This window comes from Giraffa tippelskirchi, chromosome 14 (genome assembly GCF_054371585.1).
Source record: "Giraffa tippelskirchi isolate mGirTip1 chromosome 14, T2T-mGirTip1v1.2.pri, whole genome shotgun sequence".
NCBI lineage: Eukaryota > Metazoa > Chordata > Mammalia > Artiodactyla > Giraffidae > Giraffa > Giraffa tippelskirchi.
In genome coordinates this window covers 22260331-22275301 of record NC_137288.1, presented here as the reverse complement: position 1 = coordinate 22275301, position 14971 = coordinate 22260331, and the positions used below count along the sequence as shown (strand labels likewise).

General features: G+C 42.1%; 1 protein-coding gene across 8 annotated transcripts in view; it reads right to left on the bottom strand.

Annotated features, from left to right (window-relative positions):
• The window catches only part of CD226 (CD226 molecule), a 108037-nt gene that overhangs the window by 23176 nt on the left and 69890 nt on the right, over positions 1-14971 (bottom strand). For all 8 annotated transcript variants that reach the window (XM_081562683.1, XM_081562677.1, XM_081562681.1 and 5 more), the window contains exons 5-6: positions 7364-7466; positions 2002-2059 (exon numbers count right to left, since the gene is read on the bottom strand). In XM_081562683.1, the coding sequence (XP_081418809.1) occupies positions 2002-2059; positions 7364-7466 (161 nt within the window). The remainder of the gene's footprint in view (positions 1-2001; positions 2060-7363; positions 7467-14971) is intronic.

Sequence of the window (14971 nt, the reverse complement as noted above, 5' to 3'; positions counted from 1 at the left end):
ACCATTAATTTTTGTCGAATGGGTGAATTATTAAAGAAATGTTTTTAAAGTACACCGTGTCCTGGCCTAACAATAAACAACTGAACACAACTTAAAAATTACAAAAGCAAAAGGACATTCACTTTCAAGATGATGTTTTACAATCATTAATCTTCTCTAGCTAATCAAGTCACTTTGACCACCTGTATATATGTGTGACAGAAAATACAGAGGCATAAGTGACAGCTGGGAGAGAGAGCAGGGGACAGAAATGAAGGGAAGAGGAGGAGAGAGAGGCCCTTTGGTGAGTAGTGAGTAATTTTCAAAAATTTAGAGTGGTTTTGGTGTTTGCAAGGAGACAGTAAAAGGAAAGTTCAAGTGCTATTGCTATCTACTCAATTTGTCTTTTTTAAAAAAGCTCCCAAAGAATCAAGGAAGTCTAACTACTTTATCTTTGACAGACCAGCTGACTATCTAACTTTCTAATCATCACTCAAAATATCAAAAAGCCTGCAAAAGCCTGGGAGCATTGAATATCTAGGGGAGGAAGTTGCAAAGTGCCTTTCCTCCCCTGGAATTCATAGCAATAAGTGTGCCTTTGGATTGGCTTAAGTGGACAACAGCTAAGGACAGAGAAGAGACCCAAAAATTGTATGTGACAGAACAAAGCCAGACTTCTCCAGCCTTTGCACTTGGTGCCCAGAAGCAAACCATGGGTTATTGAGGAAGACAAAAATTTGTTTTGCAAACAGTAACTCCTTAATAGAAGAAGAAAGCTAAACTGAGAGATTATTAAGAAGTCTGAAGCGCACACACTGGATTGTCAGAAGCTTTTTAGTACTGGACGTTTTGGCCATGTAGCATTCAAGTGCAAATAATTTAATTGAAGAGAAATGGATGTAATTTTAGATAACACTTGGGGAAATGTTTTATTGCAAGATTTGGTAAACAGAATAATGTGCGTTAGAGGGAATATTTGACCTACAGTGGAGACAATGAGTGAGCGTGAAAATAAGCATACATCTTATCTGCAAACCCAGAAGGAAATTTCCTCCTCTTTCAATTAAACATGAAGGGGCAGGAGCAGGTAGAATGAAGGGAACAATGTCACAGTTAAGTCCTGCCACCCAGCAGAAGGGTCTTTAGCTTCATAATCTGGACATTAATTAATTAATCAATTAATACAAACATCATCACAGTAACGAATATCCTGTACTGTGTCCTTCTCTGTGCTTGCTATGCATTAGTTTAATTTAATTTAACCCTCACAAAAACCTCATGACATAGAAATATTATCATGCCCTGCACCGGGTCAGATGGCATCTCCCCCAAATGTATGTACTTCCTAGACCTTCATTAATGTGACCTTATGTAGAAATAGGGTTGCTTCAGATGTCACTGGTTAAGATGAGGTCGTACTGAAGAACCATGGGCCCTTAGTTCAATATGACTGGTGCCCTTAAAAGAAATGGAGAAGAGACACAGACATTCATGTGTGCACGCGGAAGAACGCCACGTGAAGACAGAGGAAGAGATATGAGCAATGTGTCGACGAGCCTCAGATCGCGGACAACCACCAGCACTGAGAGAAGCACAGAGCAGAGCCTCCTGCCGAAAAGGACCCGACCCTGCGGGGACCTTGATTTTAGATTTCAACCCCCAGAACTGTGAGAGAACAGGACTCTGCTTTCTAGTCACCCACTTTGTGGTAATTTTGTCGTTGCAGGCTTCTGAAGCTAATACAAATTTTGGTAACGTGCAATGCTATTATTGTAAGCGTAATTGCTCCTTCATTTATATGGATGTAAAACAGTGTCCAAGGGTATTAATCATAGGAGACTAGTTCAGAAAAGAACTGCTTCATCAAATAGCTGAGACTTGAACAACAGGTGACTGTGTGGTTAGGTTATTGAAAGAAGAATAAAAAAGAAGGTTGCAGGCTGCAAAATGGACTGACTTGACAAGACACTTAGGATGCACGAAAGAGTTCGGGGGGTGAGTGACAATTCTGAGAAAACTTACCCTATTCTGTATTTCCCAGGATTCTTTAAATAGGCCTCTTTTCTGTTGCCTTCTCCTTCTGGGAACACATGTACAAAAGAGAAATTAAGAATGACATGTCAGCACTAGCAGTATTTCTTCTTTTTTTTTTCCCAAAGATTTTTTTGATGTAGCCCATTTTTAAAGTCCTTATTGAATGTGTTACAATATCGCTTCTGTCTTGAGTTTTGGTTTTTTGCCACAAGGCATGTGGGGTCTCAGCTCCCCGACCAGGAACCGAACCTGTATCCCCTGCATTGGAAGGCGAAGTCTTAACCACTGGACCACCAGGGAAGTCCCAGAACTCTCATTATTTCAAACACTCTATACCTAACCTGCACCCTGACCCACATGCCCTTACTGATTATGCTGAAGTTGTCCATAGCTACTTTATATGTAGTCAGTTAAAATTCCATTGACCTAAATTTTTTCATTTTTCCTACATTCTCCAATGTGCCCACAAATGGCAAAGGCAACTAAATGGATATCCAGTAGTGGAGCTTAGTAATTAATCTCAGGGAGTTTACTAAAGAATGGTGCAGAGTGGGTTATTACATATATGACTGACAACCTTCTCCAAATAATCTCAGACATTTCCCACAATTAAAAGTTCCTTTTAAATGCCCACAGTGTAACTTCTTGGATGACAATGACAAAATAACTAAGCTTTACAGACTCTTTCAGGCATTTCACTAAACCATCTGTATTGCTTTGCTTGCTGAGTCCCTTCAGTTGTGTCCCATGCTTTGCAACCTTATGGACAGTAGCCAGCCAGGCTCCTCTGTCCATGGGATTCTCCAGGCAAGAATACTGGAGTGGGTTGCCATGTCCTTCTCCAGGGGATCTTCCTGACTCAGGGATTGAACTCTTTTCACAAGTGAGGAAATATATGCAGATCTATGACCTTTGATTCATTGTTAAATTATCATTCACAAGGCTTGTTATATGATAATATAGAGTTAACTTTCCAAGTAGGTCCAAATATATATAAATATGTATATACGTGTGTGTATATGTGTATATACATGTGTAAACAAATATATTTTAACATAAGCCTTAGTGTGTACAATGTGATGAAAGAAAAGAGAACATGATTTTTTTCTTTCAGTTTTATTGAGATATAACTGACATAGAGCACTATATGAGCTTTCCTGGTGGCTCAGCAGTAAAGACTCTGCCTGCCAATACAGGAAACGTGGGTTCGATCCCTGGGTCAGGAAGATCCCCTGGAGAAGGAAAGGGTGCCTGGTGCCCAGGGGCTTCTGGGTGTGTGCCAGGCATGAAGGAAGAATTCCGATTCCTCCAGGCACCCTGTGATGTATTTTGGCTTCTCTCCAGGTCAGCACATCTGAAGCTGAAGCGGCAGGATTATTTTAAACGTTTGCTAAAACAGAGTTCAGAAAGTCATTGTTCAGGCCCTTGGGTCATTTTTCAAGACATTTCTATTCTAAGCAACGACCACAGACCGACATTAGTGACAGGGTAGAAAAGAGCACGCGATTTTTGCTTTGTGGTTTCGGCCATGATCGTGCATTCAGGCCCACTAATCTTCTTTTTACCACATTTAACCAAGTAGGACAATATATTCTACTGTTCCATTTAGCCATTCATGTAAAAGTGATGCATTTTCATGACTCAAAATCCACCCTGTCTGACACCTGTGACCCTCCCGAGACCCGCCTGTCGCTCAGTCTCTCTCTGCTGTGTTCCCCGTGTTCCCACGCGCTCCGGCTGTCACGTCGGCCCTCGGGGCATTTTTTATCAACCAAGGTGAAGCAGGGGAGAAACCCTCACTGCCACTAATGACCTGGGTTCCTCACCTCGATTTGCTCATTTCTGACCAGGGATTGACTGGAGGGCAGCCCGCGATGCAGAGAAAGAGACGTCGACGGTTTCATGTTTCAGCTTAATTAGACAAATGCTTGTGGACCATCCACTGTGTGGAAAGATTAGCACTAAATGCCATCAAGGACGAAGAAATGACTAAAACACAACCCCTGCGATTATGAACAGCAGGGAAGACAAGTGAGGAGGAAATGATTAAACTACAAAGCAGGCTGCGAGGCGTGGAGGGTAAGAAGCGCAACCGGACTCTGGACGGTGACCTCACGTCTGCTTGCAGGGGGCAGGGGGCAGGGCAGCCCCCAGAGGGGACACGCGCCCACACCGAGAACATCCGCGGGGCTGAGGCTAAATCTGGGGGAACCAGCAGTTTGCTGGCATCACAGAGGGGAAGAGTCAGGTGTGTTCACAGAGTAAAAGTTGTATTTTAATACAACTGGTCAATAACAGGAGAGTAAGTAAAGTGGAAAAAAAAAATGAACATTAGATTGAAAGAAAGTGAAGTCGCTCAGTCGTGTCCGACTCTTTGCGACCCCATGGACTGTAGCCCACCAGGCTCCTCCGTCCATGGGATTTTCCAGGCAAGAATACTGGAGTGGGTTGCCATTTCGTTCTCCAGGGGATCTTCCCGACCCAGGGACTGAACCCTGGTCTGAACCCAGGGACTGAACCCTGCTCATCATAGGCAGACGCTTTACCATCTGAACCACCAGGGAAGTCCCTGAATATTAGACTGAGGTTAGATTAATCGGGCTGAACACAGGGCACCTGTGACACAAGGTGAATGAGTTTAGCATTATTCTGATGGCAGTGGAAAGACAATACACAGTCTTTAAACAGGGAGACAAGGTGGCCAGTCTAACTTTTAGAAGAGGAGCCAGGAAACATCAGATGAGCTAGAAGGACAGAGACACCTGGGAGCAGGAGAGACGGTGGAGGGGTCTCAGAAGGCAGTGGGCACTGAGGGTCGCCTTCCGAGAGCTGGAGCCTGGGGACGCGGCAACAAGCTGCAGAACCCTGCGGGAAACCCTAGCAATGAGCACACGAGTGTGTGTGTGTGTACATTAATATTACTGGGGGAGAGGGGTGGAGATGGATGCATTCATTCACTCAACAAGCATACAATAAATGGCTACAATGTGTCAGACTTTCAAAAGAGAGACATCAAAAGTCTGATTCCTTCTTTCTCTGAGACTTTAACACAAGGGGTGGGATGGGGAGTGAGAAGGAAGCTGAAAGAGAGGGGATATACTATACATACACTGACAACATCCATTGGATCATCATCGAAAAAGCAAGAGAGTTCCAGAAAAACGTCTATTTCTGCCTTATTGACTAAGCCAAAGCCTTTGACTGTGTGGATCACAACAAACTGGAAAATTCTTGCAGAGATGGGATTACCAGACCACCTGACCTACCTCCTGAGAAATCTGTATGCAGGTTAAGAAGCAACAGTTAGCACTGGACATGGAACAACAGACTGGTTCCAAGTTGGGAAAGGAGTATATCAAGGCTGTATATTGTCACCCTGCCTATTTAAATTATATGCAGAGTACATCATGAGAAACGCTGGACTGGAAGAAGCACAATCTGGAATCAAGATTGCTGGGAGAAATGTCAATAACCTCAGATATGCAGATGACACCACCCTTATGGCAGAAAGAGAAGAAGAACTAAAGAGCCTCTTGATGAAAGTGAAAGAGGAGAGTGAAAAAGTTGGCTTAAAACTCAACATTCAGAAAACTAAGATCATGGCATCTGGTCCCATCCCTTCATGGCAAATAGGTGGAGAAACAGTGGAAACAGTGGCTGACTTTATTTTTGGGGGCTCCAAAATCACTGCAGGTGGTGACTGCAGCCATGAAATTAAAAGACACTTGCTCCTTGGAAGGAAAGTTATGACCAACCTAGACAGCATATTAAAAAGCAGAGACATTACTTTGCCAACAAAGGTCCATCTAGTCAAAGCTATAGTTTTTCTAGTAGTCATGTATCGATGTGAGAGTTGGACTATAAAGAAAGCTGAGCACAGAAGAATTGATGATTTTGAACTATGGTGTTGGAGAAGACTCTTGAGAGTCCCTTGGACTGCAAGGAGATCCAACCAGTCCATCTTAAAGGAAATCAGTCCTGAATATTCATTGGAAGGACTGATGCTGAAGTTGAAACTCCAATACTTTGGCTACTTGACTCGAAGAACCGACTCATTGGAAAAGCCCCTGATGCTAGGAAAGACTGAAGGCAGGAGAAGGGGACGACAGAGGATGAGATGGTTGGATGGTATCATCGACTCAATGGACATGAGTTTGTGTAAACTCTGGGAGTTGGTGATGGACAGGGAGGCCTGGCGTGCTGCAATCCATGGGGTCACAAAGAGTCGGACATGACTGAGCAACTGAACTGAACTGAATACATACATAAGTAACTGATTCAGGTTGTTTCATGGCAGAAACCGGCACAGCATGGTAAAGCAATTATCCAATTAAAAATAACTTAATAAATAAATTAACACATTAGTCAGAATCATGAGTTCTAAGGAATGATTCCAACCTAATGTGACTACAAATAAGATTGCAACAAATACCTAGACTGGTGAGTCAATGAATGTGGGGCAGCTAGGAGGAAAGAGTCAACCAAGAACATCCCAGAAAATTCCCAAGTGTGTCACAGATAATAAAAGGCAGGAGACTTTAGAAGAGGCCAGGTGGGCCCCCTGCTCGCTCTAGGGTAGCCCCTCCCAACTCCTTTCTTCTCAATAATCTGTAATAAAGGCACCTATATTGCTTGTTTCAGACATTATATAACCATTTAAAATCACATTGTTTGCTTCTTAGAATGTGCATGCCATTACATCTCATTCACCATGGTCAGAATAAACATTTGATGAATGAATAAATGAAGGTGTTGGGGGTTCCCAAGTGGCACAGTGATAAAGAACCTGCCTGCCAATGCTGGAGACACAAGAGATACAGGATAGATCCCTGGGTCAGGAAGATCCCCGGAGGAGGAAACGGCCACCCGCTCCAGTATTCTTGCCTGGGGAATTTCATAGTGGAACCCGTCCCACCCTACAGTCCCTGGGGTAGCAAAGAGCTGGACATGGCTGAGCACACATGCATTCAGTGCACAGCCCTGGTCTTGTCCTCAGAATCCACCCCTCCCTGACCCCTCTGTCACACACACACCTCCTCCCTCACCTGCCAGCCTTTTTGTGTCTGCAGGGGGAAGCAGACAGACACAGCCACAGACAGGCAGTCGAACCTGTGGATGAGGGGGCGGACTGCCCACTCCGCCTAATTCTGAGATGAACTGCTCTAGCCTTCTCCTCTAACACCCCCACAGCCCCTGCTGCTCCTCCTTTACCTTTAAGAACAGCATTCAAAGGACGTGGCCTCAGTACATGAGTCCTAAGACAGCTCGGCCAGCTATGGGTCGTCAATAGAGAAACGCGAGCATCAGAATTCCTGGGGAAACCAGACCCAGGAGGGGTTGCAGTACTCACCTCTTACAAGCAATGACAGTGACGGTGGTAATTAGGATAACCAACAGCAACAGCAGAACTGCCCCACCAGCCACAAAGAGGATGTATGGGGTTTTGGTTTCACCTAGGAGGAAAAAAATAAATAAATTATAGGAGCAATTAGGAATTCAGCTAAAGCCAGAAAAGAGAGGAAGGTGGGGAATTAAAAAGGGGTATGTTAATCATCACAGAATAACAATGTATATAAAACAAAGAATCCAATTTAAAAAACACAGGATGAGTGGGGGGAAAGGCTTCTTCTTTCAGAGTCTCCTAAGTATCTCTGACTCCTCACAGATTTTCCTTACTTCCTTGATCTTATGGTGGGTTTGACACCTTAAGGAGAATAATAGAAAGCATTTACTCACAATAGGTAGCACTTCATTCTAATGAACTCCCAATCAGAAACACAAAATCTTTGGGGGGGGGAGGAAACTACCAAACTAGTATATAAATGAAGATGACTGCTGGGACTTCTCTGGTGATCTAATGGTTAACACTTTGCCTTCCACTACAGGCAATGAGGGTTCAATTCCTGGTCAGTGAACTAAGATTTCACTTGCTTTACAGCCAAAAACCCAAAACATAAAACAGAAGCAATATTGTAACAGATTCAATAAAGACTTTATAAATGGTCCACATCAAAAAAATCTTTTTTAAAAAATGAAGATTACTTCTTAGTTCTGATAATAATAAGTACATCACAACAGTATGTAACTTTGATAATTATATGTGGGATTTTGCTTAAGAAATACTGTCTACTTAATGACAGTTCAGGATAAAACTAATCAAGAAAAGTACGGTACTTTTCCAACTCAGGGATTAACTGGTCAGGGGAAAATCTGAAATTTTCACACTGATTCTTTCACTATTTAGCTATTTGACCTCCAGCAAATTCCTAACCTTCTCTGCCAGTCTTCATCCGGCTGTCAAGTGATGCCAACACTCCTAATTACATCACGGAGTTGGGATAAGAGTCTAACATGAGGCAATATTTGCTCCCCTCTGGACCGAGATCCCGTGAGATCAGAGACCATCTCATCTTTCAGATGTCCTCCTGCCCACAGCACCCCTCACCCACCGCCACCCACAGAGCTCCTTTCGAGAAGACATCAGAATGTGTTGTTGATGGAAGTAGGATTGAATTGAAACTGAGGCACTGTCTTTATGGCCATCTCTCTTTAGGTGGCAAATTTTCCAGGCCCCCCTCCTGTGGGAAAGGGGCAGCTATGGCAGAGACCAGCACAACTGCTCTCCCTCTTGAAACTGAGCTTTAATTTCCTGATTCCCAGGCTGTCTGGAATCCCCTGGCAACCTGAAAACCATGCTTTTCACAGCAGTCTTCCCAATCTCTCATTCAAATGATTTCTTCCTTCCTGACTCACTATTTAGATGAGATTTTTTTTCATGATAAGAGCTCAAAGTCTACTCCACTCATTCTTTGCTAAGGTTTACTACAAAGAGAGGCTAAATCACATATAAACATTATTTTTACCTTTTAAATTTGTTTAACCTATAAGGTGAATAAAGTTAGAAAAATATATGACCACTTTAAAGACCTCATACGTAGCATCTAGGACGGGGCTTTGTTCAAATATGATGGGGAGAAGGAAAGTGAACTTTATTCAGAACAAAAATACATTGAATCACCACTGCAAAAGGATTTCTCTCCCAATCAAATAAGAAATTAACATGTTTTGGTTCTTGGCACATTATTTAAGGGAAACAAAATATCTGAAGTTATTCTGCATTATAACACAGGCTTATACAAGGACCACAATTGCTATGCTGACATAATTTGAATACAGTAGATGCTAAGGTTAAGTCAAATGGACAATCGTAGTGAAAAAAAATGAAAGTTATGATCAAAAAATTCATTGACAGTATTCTGGGAAAATTATTTACCTACTTTTTGAAATATTATTTAGATCTTAATTACAGTAAAAAAAAAAAAGAAAGAAAGCCGATCTGGGTGGACTACAGAGATCTAAATGTTTAAATATAAACATGAGAAAAATGTGAGTATTATTTAATCTCTGAAGTGAGAAATAACTTCCCAGTTTATACAAATAAGCAAATACATAGGATCAGCTGGGTCAAAATGAAAAATATCTGGAGGTCAAAGCCATCACAAACAACATATAAAGACAAAAAAATCAGTTAGCATTTTTAACATACCCTTGCTATTAAGAAAAAGCTAAGTAATACAATAAGAAAGATATGGATAACTTATTAACCAAAGCACTTAAATTTGCATGAAAGGAAGCCAGTGGCAAGATGGATGACCTCAAGTTCAATTTAGGGAGAGAGATCTACCGCGACCAGCCTCCAGGAAGAAAGCATTCTCTGTACATCGATCCTTTCATGAGCTGCTTGCACATTTGATTAATTTTTCTCTACAGAAATGTTCAGAAATGTGAACAAAGAGCTTTGTGAAACATTTATAACAGCAAAAAAAAAAAAATCCTTATTTTCCAAGAGCAGACTAAAGCAAGACTACACATTGGAGGGTCTCAAATGTAACTAGCATCACTAGGGGGCTTGTTAAACTACAGACGGCTGAGCGCCCCCCTCGGAGTTTTTGATTCAGCAGGCCGGGGAGGGCTTCCCAGGGGGCGCTGGTGGTAAAGAATCCTCCTGTCAACGCAGGAGACACAGGCGACTTGAGTTCAATCCCTGGGTCGGGAAGATCCCCTGGAGAAGGAAAAGGCAACCCACTACAATATTCTTGCCTGAAAAATTCCATGGAGAGAAGAACCTGGTGGCGGAAGAGCCTGGTGGGCTACTGTCTACGGGGCCACAGAGAGTCGGACACGACTAAGCAGCTGAGCACAGCGGGCTGGAAGGGCCCCGGAATTTGCACGTCCTGCATGATGCTGGTTTGGGGCCACCGCTTTGAGAATCAGGGCCTGGACGTTAGAATAATGTGTAAAGAATTCCAATGAAATGGCAAACTGTTGACTCTAGATAGAAAGTTAAGTAAAATTTCAAAGCCGGAATTCACAAATGTGCATGCTAAGATATCTCAATCAAGGATAGAACTTATGAGAAAAAAGGCCTACCAGGCAACAGCATGCCAAAACTTTAAAGTGACGAGCTTCAGGGAAGAGAATTAAAAGCAATTATTTCTTTAGGCTTTTTGCTATTTCCAAATGTACTAAATGATAATAATCAGAAAAAAAAAAAAAACAGTAGAAAAACTTAGAGGTCCACCTGCTTAAAACAGAATACTCTCCCAGTTTTTAATGGTTATATTTAAAGTGCAGGACTTAGAGAGTTTCTCTGCAGAACTGTACTCAGAACCCTTAAGAATCACAATGGCTTTCTTTGTAGGCTCTGCATTATGATAATTAAGTAGAAACCACTGAAAAGTATGGTAATTTGTTTCACATTGCTCACTTATAAAACCAAAATCTAAATTTCAGATGCATTCTTTCATGTGAACTGTGTTGGCTCTTTTCAACCTCTTCTAGCAAACGCTGGACTCAGATCCATCTTACTCACTCATTTCTTAACACAGTATTTTAAGGCACCGTGTGTACCTGGCATTAGAGATGAACTGGTGGGTAAAAACAGAAAGCATGGGAGTCTGGTAGAGATTCAATCACACTCCAGAGGTATGACAATCCAGGTATCTCAGCCTAAAGCCAATCCTACATTTTTAAAATTTTCTTTTTTTAAAAATTTTTTTGGCTAGGCAGTGCAGCATGTGAGATCTTAGTTCCCCAAGCAGGGATTGAACCTGTGCCCCTGCATTGGAAGGATGGAGTCTTAACCACTGGCCTGCCAGGGCAGTCCATGGGTAATCCTACTGTTACCTCTTCTGTGCCTCCCACTCCTTGGCTGCCTTAATGTGAACCATACTTGGACAGGGCTAGTGTGACCACACAACTTGCTGGGCCCTGTGTGACTAAATCCAGAAACAAAAGGGAAAAGCAAACGGGTGTGGAAGCTTTAGGGAGTCAGTCAATAGTTCCTAATGCTCACTTTTTCCTAAATTCTGCTACTAGATCCTAGCTTGAGTAATGTCAGCCCTCAAGCCCCTCTCTTAAAGAAAGAAAAATTACTCTCTCATCTCGGGCAGCCACTTTTTGGCTGATTTTTTTTTTTTCCAACTTTCATCCCCATGCTGTGTTGATTCATGGGAGGACAAAAGTGTCGTGAACCATAAAGCCATTATTTCCCACCCATCAGAAAAGATAAATACAGTTAAAACAATTTAAAGCACGTCAGTGAGAGACATAAATGAATAATTTACTCCAGGACTGCAGCCCTCCCAGCTACGTTTCTGCCGATGACAAGTATTTATGGCTGAGTTATAAACCTTTCTTTAGAAAGGCTCGGATAGAAACGCTTCCTGGTCCTTGCCTCAGAGCCAGGCAGGCAAGAGCAGGCAGTGATGTTTACAGTTCATCCTTTATTACGGTCTAGGGTGGGGTCAGGGCGTGGGGAGACCAGGTAATTCAAAACCTAAATATCTGGATCAAAATAACATGCTGGGAAAAATTCACAGGTCCTGACCCTCTCTCCTGCCAGCCCTGGGTAGGTCACGGTAGATACCAGTAAAAGTTATCTGTGCTGAATTACCCCGTTAAACAGGAGAAGTATTCGAGCTCACTCTAGGTACAGATGGGGTATGCTCAGCGTGTGTGTCCCCACAGGATGGATGTGTGAGTGGACAGACTCAGCATTATTAGGTCAACTTCAATTTTTGACTCACGGTACAATGCAAATATCCAACCTGTCCCAAGCTAGATATTGATTTGCTGAAAAGAGCAGATTGAGAAGGGAAGCCTTGGGGTCTAAGTTCTGTCTTCTAATTCTTTTCCCTGGAAGACCCCAATACAAGACACTTGAACTTCTGGACACTTTTCTTAGCAACTGCAAAATGATGAAATCAACACCAGAGTGGTTAAGGGGTGGCTATAGATAAAACATGTAGAGGTGCTTTATATATTCAAGCACCACATAACGTAAATCATCAGGAGTGTGCTTATATTTTGTATGCGTGCATTCAAAATCAGAGTTAAATAACTAACTTCTGTTCTTTCATGTTGAAACTCCATGTTGTTCTAGTCATGTAAAACAGAGGGTGTTTGTTTCTGTAACTAGATTCACCTTTCTGGGGAAAGGTAGAAGGGGTGTTGATAAACATGTGTAGGATGGCTGTCCCTTTGGGGGACCCCTGGAAATAACGGTAGCCTTGAGTTTGTTGAACTTTCCTGTATGCCTGCAATATGCATCAAGCGGGTTTTGGCATGGTGATATGATTCCAAGTTTTCAAAGGTCAAACTTCTTTGTGCAAATCAATTTTATATTCTCTGTATTTCAGAAACTTTTCCCTGTTTTATAGCAAGAAGGTCCTACGCAATAAATTATTTGCAGAGAATTAAAGAACCATGACATCAACCTCTAATTTTTCTTCAGAGTGAATAGTAACTATTCCTCCTCAAAATAAAAGTATGATCATGCATGCGGAATCCAAAGTATGACACAACTAACACAACGTTGTGAATCAATGATACTCCAATAAAAATTAGTTAAAAACAAGTATAATAAAATGCTGAAACTAAAAAATATAAAAGTAAAATAAAATATGACACAAATGAACTTATCTGTGACACAGAAACAGATTCACAGACTCAGAGAACAGACTCGTTGCCAAGGGGGTGGGGATGGGGAAGGGGTGGGGGTGGGGATGGGGGAGGGGTGGGGTGGGGGAGGGGTGGATTAGGAATTCAGATTAACAAATGCAAACTATTATGCATAGAATGGATAAACAACAAGGTCTACTGTATATCAGAGAGAACTATATTCAATATTCTATAATAAACCATAGTGGAAAGGAATATATAAAAAGAATATATATGTATATATATATATATTTGTATTAATATAACTGAATCCTTTTGTTGTACAGCAGAAAGCAAAGAGGAGTTAAAGAGCCCCTTGATGAAGGTGAAAGAGGAGAGTAAAAAAGTTGGCTTAAAACTCAACATTCAAAAAATTAAGATCATGGCATCCAGGCCCATCACTTCATGGCAAATAGATGAGCAAACAATGGAAACAGTGACAGACTTGATTTTCTTGGGCTCCAAACTCACTGCAGATGGTGACTGCAGCCACAAAATTAAAAGACGCTTGCTCCTTGGAAGAAAAGCTATGACCAACCTAGACAGCATATTATAAAGCAGAGGCACTACTTTGCTGACAAAGGCCCATCTAATCAAAGCTATGGTTTTTCCAGTAGTCACGTATGGATGTGAGAGTTGGACTATAAAGAAAGCTGAGCACCGAAGAATTGATGATTTTGAGCTGTGGTGTTGAAAAGACTCTTGAGAATCCCTTGGACTGCAAGGAGATCAAACCAGTCAATCCTAAAGGAAATCAATCCTGAATATTCATTGGAAGGACCAATGATGAAGCTGAAGCTCCAATACTTTGGCCACCTGATGCAAAGAGCAGACTCATTAGAAAAGACCCTGATGCTGGGAAAGATTGAAGGCAGGAGGAGAAGGGGATGACAGAGGATGAGGTAGTTGGATGGCATCACTGACTTGATGGACATGAGTTTGAGCAAGCTCTGGGAGATGGTGAAGGCCAGGGAAGCCTGGCGTGCTACAGTCCATGGGGTTACAAAGAGTTGGACACGACTGAGCTACTGAACAACAACAAGAATGTTAACACCTGCATACATCTTGCTCACTTCCATGGTGAATCAGTGTGTAGAAAAGAGCCAGTGTCGTAGCCCCAGGACTGCAGCCCTTAGAAAGCCCTGCTAACAAGGTTTAACCTTGGCTGTGTGTGGGAAGTTGGGTTTGGAGAGCACTCTCACCATTTCTTAACTGTCAAGGTGGTTTGTTGAGTCTGAATGGTTGATACAATGTGGTTTATGCTAAACACCTGCTTTCCTTCTGGGAATCAGCCAATCCTGACTTTGCCCCACCCATCTTTTCCATTAGCTGATATTCCTTTGTATCCTTTCGCTCTAATAAATCAGGGCCATGTCTTTGAAATGCAATCATCAAGGAAGAGAGAGCCCATATCTTCCAGTTCTATGGGAGGATAGGAGTCTAAGTTCCAAGGGCACCATGCTTCAAGGTGCAAAACTACCTCTGGTGTAAAGATGTAAAAAGCCCATTTTTCCTTTGGATAAAGCCAGTTAGCCAACACAGGTGGTCACTCCAGATACCAGGTGAATTTAGGAGGAGCTCTGTGAGACAAATGATGCTACCAAGTCCTCCTACTTGAGGACTAGTTACTGTTTACCTTGAGAACGTACGTTTAGTTGCATCTGCGGGGCTCTATGAGAAGTTGAGATTTCCTTCTATCTTTGCAGTCTCTTAGTGGACTGCCTGTGACGCATATCACGGTTCTGGTTTAATGCTTATTCAATAATAAAATTGTTTTCTTTCCCTTCTACCCTTGTGGAGCCGTTTTCTGGGTAGGGAGAAGATTTTGTTTCTAATACTAATTCCCCAACACATTGTTGTTATTACTGTTGTTTAACCAAGTGTAACTCTACCTTACAGTGTTACTATTATGCTAATCCAAGAGGATATAATGGGAAAATTTTCAAATGTTCCACTA